Source organism: Neophocaena asiaeorientalis, unplaced genomic scaffold (genome assembly GCF_003031525.2).
Source record: "Neophocaena asiaeorientalis asiaeorientalis breed wild unplaced genomic scaffold, Neophocaena_asiaeorientalis_V1.1 scaffold204, whole genome shotgun sequence".
NCBI lineage: Eukaryota > Metazoa > Chordata > Mammalia > Artiodactyla > Phocoenidae > Neophocaena > Neophocaena asiaeorientalis.
In genome coordinates this window covers 6,587,220-6,593,244 of record NW_020173922.1, presented here as the reverse complement: position 1 = coordinate 6,593,244, position 6,025 = coordinate 6,587,220, and the positions used below count along the sequence as shown (strand labels likewise).

At 59.6% G+C, this 6,025-nt stretch overlaps 1 protein-coding gene across 2 annotated transcripts in view; it reads left to right on the top strand.

Moving 5' to 3' along the window:
* The first annotated feature begins 1,306 nt into the window (after positions 1–1,306).
* PCDH1 (protocadherin 1) overlaps positions 1,307–6,025 on the top strand; it is a 23,231-nt gene continuing 18,512 nt past the window's right edge. For both annotated transcript variants that reach the window (XM_024752447.1, XM_024752448.1), the window contains exon 1: positions 1,307–1,464. In XM_024752447.1, the coding sequence (XP_024608215.1) occupies positions 1,425–1,464 (40 nt within the window). In that variant the 5' untranslated portion in view covers positions 1,307–1,424. The remainder of the gene's footprint in view (positions 1,465–6,025) is intronic.

Here is a 6,025-nt window from a genome sequence, read left to right as displayed (position 1 = left end):
GCAGCCCTCAGCTGGCCCGAGAGCCCACCCTTACCCTGAAGAGTGTTCCACAGAGAATACAGGTATCATAAGGGGAGGAAGCAGAGGAAAGAGACAAGGGATACAGGAGTGGTAGGGATGGGAAAATGCCTGTGGATAGGGAGTAGTCAGAGGCTATGGCAAATAGAGGCCCAGCCATCAGTCATCCCATATTATGCCTCTGCACACCCAGTTCCAGGCCTTACCAGGGACAGTCTTCCTCACTCTTCTGGCCTGAAACCCACTGCGTTGGCTTATAAGTGGCAAAAGCTGGAGGTCGTGTTAGACTGGGGCACTTGAAAGCCTGGGGTACCAAACCCTGAGCGAAGGGAAAGGAGTTCCCAGGCTGCTCAGCCACCTCTAGATGGCGCCAGAGAGCCAAAACTGAGTGGGAGAAACTGAGTATTGAGTGTGTGAGACACTGCGTGTGACACAGTGTGTGACTCGGTGTGATTGTGACAGGGAGCGTGTGGCACTGCGAGGGCGTGTGACACAGGCCGTGACACTGCTTGGCTTCGCGGGGTAGGGACCCATGTGACTGTGTGAATGTGTGTATGTCACTGGTAAATGTGTCGGGGTCACAGCTCCATGCCGCCCAGCGGGCAGGTGATTGAGGGACCCTCTAATAGCCCGAGCTTAGGCGCGTTACCTCATCCTCACACTTGTATATCTTCCCAGTCCTCATTCTAGAGGAGCCCCCCGGGGCCCGTTACCCTCTCCCTCGCACGGTCCCCTCCATAGCCCCACCCCCAAGACTTGCTGCGGCCACCGACGCTGACCGCTCTGCGGCTTCGGCCAGAGGGGGAGGGGTGGACTTCCCCTGAGCGCAGTGAGAAGGGAGGGCCATTCGGGGTGATCTGGGGGTCTGGGCGGGAAGAAGGTGGATCAGGAGGAGCAGATGCTCAGAAAAGAAGGCACCGGGGGAGACATTTCCCGTGCCTCCACTTCCCAGGGGGGCAGGGTAGGGGACAGGTGTTTGAGTGAGGTTAGGAAAGGAATTCGGGAGGGGTCCCAGATTGGGGCACGGGTGGGATAAGTGTAAACTGAAGAGCCAGGGAGGGGGACGGTCTGTGTATACGGGCCTCGGGTAGGGGAGAGATAGCCAAAGGGGTCCTGGCTTTGGGGAGCGGTGCTGGGGTCCCCTCCCAGCAGGACCAGAGCGGTCCCGAGCTCTTTGGGGCGGGAGGGAGGGGGCGGGCCCGGCTGTGCTCTCCGTTCGCCGTTGGCTCCGCCACCGCTGCCGCCACCACCGCCGCCTCACACACTCGGGGAGCGGGAGCGCGGCGCGGACGCGAAGCCGCCGGGGCTGCTGTGCCCAAAGCCAGCCGGAGCCGAGCCTGAACCGCAGCGCCAGCCAGAGCCGTGCCGTGCCGAGCCGCAGCCCGGGCCGGGGCCGGTGGCGGCTCATGGACTGCAGGGCCCGCGGCCTGCGCTGCCCAGAGGCGGGTAAGGATCGGTGGCGGTGGAGGCGGTGGTGGCTCCCGGCCGGGAGCGGCCATGGCCGGCGGGAGTCGAGGGAGGGGCGCTCGGCCGAGCGAGGCCACGGGGGCCCGGTCGGTGCTCAGCGCGCCGGGGCTGAGGTGGGGGCGGTTGGGGTTGCGGCTGGGGCACCCTGGCCTCCAAGGTCCGCCGCAAATAGCCGAGCGAGGAGAGCGGGTGCTGGACTGGGCTCCAGCCTGGGCGCCCTGCACCCCGGAGCGCTTGGAGCTGCGGGGATGGGGGGGCTCCAGCCGCGCGAGGGATGGAGATGGCCTGGGGCAAGCCCGCAGCCCCCAGTTCGAAGGGGGGCCGTCCCCGAGGATGTAGCAAGCAAGGACCCTCATTCACAACGCGCGCGCGCGCGCGCACACACACACACACACACACACACACACACACACACACACACACACACTTGTTGGGCGACCAGCTCGGATCACTCAGGCGCTTCCAGCTCCCCGCGGGCACCCGGAGGGCCAGACCACGGACATATGTACACACATACATACATATGTGCACACAGGCATACCTCCCGCACACCAGCGCCCACTGGGGCACCGTCTGTAGCTTAGAATCTGCTTCAGCTTCTGCACGCTCAGCAGCACGGACACACAACCCGTGGCGATACAAAGCAACAAAACACAACCGGGGGTGACGTTCGGCGACATGGACACACAAACGCAATCTCATGCCCTCACATACGAGTGTCACGGCCACAGTTCGCCAGATGAACACTCAAAACCCAGCCCCGCACACACATATTCCTTTAAGGCACACACCCTAACATAAATTATGTTACACTCCTTGGCCAGAACACAGGTACACAACACATGTCTCGCTTGCACCCCTCGACTGCACCCATAAACACAGAACCCAGTGTTTCAGCACAGTCCTTGACGGCACACGCCCTAACACAGCAAGTGGCACCCACAGCAGCGCCTCACGGTCACAAACACAGAATCTGCTGCTGCACACATCTTAACACTGGGTGTCACACACACCTTCCACCAACAGTGTCACATTACACCTTGCAGCGTATACACACAAACATACACGCTCTGTCCCTCACCCTCGGAGGCCAGATTCCGTCAGGGGAAGCCGCCGGGCCACCCGGAGAGCCCCTAGAGCCCGTTTCCCCTTAGCGGCCGTACAGTGAGTGTAAACTTCGGCCCAGCGGGAACCCTAGGGGCTGGCCGGACCTGCTTCCCCGCTGGCGCCTCCCCACCCCCACTCCGGGGCCGGCCGGCCGGGAATTCCCGGAACGAGCTGGACCTGGCAGGCCGCGCCAACCCCTCCTCCCCGGAGCTCCAGGGCCCTAGGTCCCTTTGCAGAGGGTGCAAGCCTTGGGCGGTGTTTGCGACCCTCTTCGGACCATTTAGCTTCGTTCTCCAAACCACCTGGATCCCCAGCACACCTGGGGCCCACACACCTGTGTCCTTCTCACACCTGGGCGTCCTCTCCGCCGGGTCCCGGCTGCAGGCCAGAGTCGTGTGTGCGGGCAAGGCCCTGGGACCAGGAGGGCACGCGCGCGGCACGCGCAGGAGCACAACTGGCAGGCGAGAAGGACTCGCACCCCTTCCCCCCAGCTACCCTCGGGAGCCCAGACTTCTGGCCTCAGTTTTTCAGCAGTGGTCGGAGACCACTCCTTCTAGCAGGAGATATTCGGGGCTGCTTTGAGGTCTTTGACGATTGAGAGTGGGGCAAAGCCTCCTTTTTCCGCTAGAGGGTCCGTTTTACGAGAATTTCTCCTCCGGGCCGGGCTCGCTGCTTTGTGATTCCGGCGCTGGCTCCCTCCCCGCCCCCTCACTGCGCCCGCTGCGCGGCTCTAGACGACACCGGCTTGCGGGGGTCCCTAGGCTGAGGCCCGAGAGGCGGGGGAGGAGGGAGTCCCCGCGGCGGCCCCTGGGGCTGGGGGCACCAGGGACAAGAAGGCCCGGCGTCTCCCTGCTGAGGGGTGGGGGTGGGGTGGGGCCGGCCGAGCCGGAGGCTGGCGGAGAACGGCCGCCGTCCCACCTCCCCCGACACACTCTCCCGCGTCCTCTGGGAGGAGATACCCCGCGCGCAGGAGGTGTACGGGGAGCGCCCGCTGACCGCGGCGGTGTAGGCTGAGGTCTGCCCCGGCCGGCAGAGTCCAGGACGTCGTGCCGGAAAACGCCGAGAGCCTTCCATTACCTGCTCTGGGCCAACCCTTGGTAGCTGCCAGGAAGGAGAGCGCGCAGAAGGTGTTTGTGACAGCCCAGAGGTCTAGGTGTGTGTGGGGTGGAGGGGTGTTACTTTCTTGACGTGGCGGTCTGGGAGGATTGAAATGTGTAATTACGACCAGACCAGGGGATGTTGTGGAATCGAGGAGAGAGGGATGAGAGGGGCCTCCAGAGACTGCCAGGGGCGGGGTGGTAGGGGAGCAGGTCCGGTGTCAGTTCTGGCTGCATTTAGTTTATTCCCTTCCCTCCCACCCAATCCCCAGTTCCAAAAGGGATTTCAGCTGGAAAGGGGGGTCTTGCTGGTAAGGTGTCCTCCTGGAAGACGGGCTGCTGCTGTGGCTACTTGGTCAGGGGAGCTGGGCTAGGTAGAGATAGTGAGCTAACTGCCGCGGAGTGTGGGTGGAAGGGTCAGGAGAAGGTCTGCAAGGGTGGGGGAGGAGCTGAGCAGGAGTGAAGGCTGGGGGGGAGAGGAGATGGGAAAGGAGGAGGCCCTTCTGATACGGTTGAGGTCTGCCCCTACCGTGAGAGAGGGTAGTTGGTGCCGCAGAGAGAGATTCTTCCAACCATGTATTGAGCACCTACTGTCTGCTAGGGCCCATGGTGGGTGATGAGGATGCAGTACTGTAGTAAGACAGACACCACCCTTGCCTTCATAGGTCTTCCCAACTGGCAGGGGATTGGCTCATTTATTTATTGAACCAATGAGCGCCTACTGTTTGCCTGATGTTGGAAATAAAGTGCTGTCTTCGGTGATGGAAAGCTATCTGTCCTTTACAACGTAATAGACCTTAATGCATCGGCTCTCATTTAATCCTCCCAAATAACTTCAAGAGGCAGGATTATTTCCATTTCACAATATGGAAATATGTTCAGAGAGGTGAAGTCACTTGGCCAAGGTCACACAGCTAGGAAGTGGTGGAACCAGGGTTTGAACCCCGACAGTCTGACTCAAGAATGCAGGTGCCTGGAAACCCTGCAGAGGCTAACAGAGGGTTGTGAAAAAGAAGGGAGAGGAGCTGAGGGCTGTGCACTTATTCACTGTGGGAAGCCTCTGAACAGCTCCACCCCACACAGCCCAGCTTGCTTACCCTCCTCTCCCAGATGTTTGCTGTGTCCCTTGGTGTTTTGTGCCCACAGTGGTGGTGACTGTTGTGTAACAGTGCAGGAGTGAGGGTCAGGGCTGACCTGGCCTCTGGGACAGTGATGTCTGCCCCTGTGTGTTTCCTCTCTGGCCACAGCATTCAGCAGGAAATGGCCCCTGGTCCCCGAGGTGGACTGTCAATGAAGGTTCCAGGTGAACCCTCAGCACTGTTCTCCTTCCTCCCCAGATGTTGACACAGATGGCGTTTTCCTTGCCCTTCCCTGGACTCTGCCCCCTCACACCTCACTGTGCTCCTCTGGCCTGAGAAGAATGAGTCACTGTCCCTACTGAGGCTCTGGCTTCTCAGGGTCCTGGGTGCCCAGTGTCGTTAGGTGGAGGTGGGGACACCCCTGCTGGGAAGGCAGCCAATGCCTAGGGAAGGGCAGATAAGGCACTAATCGTTTCAAAGGCTGCCATCTGGGACTAATGACTCCCAGCAGCCAACCACCAGGACAAAGTTCAGGGATGGCGGGTGGGAGCAGGGGGTAGGAAAGGCTGCCTCACTGCCACTCCTGGCTGTTCTGTCTCTCTCTCTGCATCCTGGGAGGCCTGGGTTCCTTTGGACCTTGAACCCTAGGCTCTCTCTTTCTCATTCACTCCTTGCCCTGCAGGTTTGGCAGCCCAGGGATTGTGTGTGTGTGTGTGTTGGTACAGAGCAACCACTGATTTGCCTTCCCCCATCCAGCCTTTTCCCAACTCAGTGAGGAGGCATTCTTATTTCTCAAATCCCAACTCTTCCGCTTACTACTTCTGTGACCTAAGGCAATTATTATTTTTGAGCCTCAGTTTTATCATCTGTATTATGGGGAGCCATAAATTAATAATAACTAGTACCCATTTCAGCGGGTTGGGAGGGTTAGATGGGAAATGGATGTAAATGGAGTAAAATCTCTCGGGGAGTGTTAGTTGGGTTGATGATGATCGTGAGGAGAGGGATGATGATAATAAAGGTGATGATAATAGAATTTATGCTTCTTTCTTAACTCCAAAGACCTAGAGTACCTCAAAGTTGTTCCCAAAAGGTTCCTGACCCTTGCTGCCTCCACCTTGCTGCCTGGGGGTTTCTCCAGGTCCCTCTTCCAGAATCAGAATTCCTAAGGGTGGAGCCAGATAATACTCATTTTAAAGGAACTCTCCAGGTGCTTAAAAGAGCCTAAACTCTCTTCAGCTCTTATTGGGCAACCTA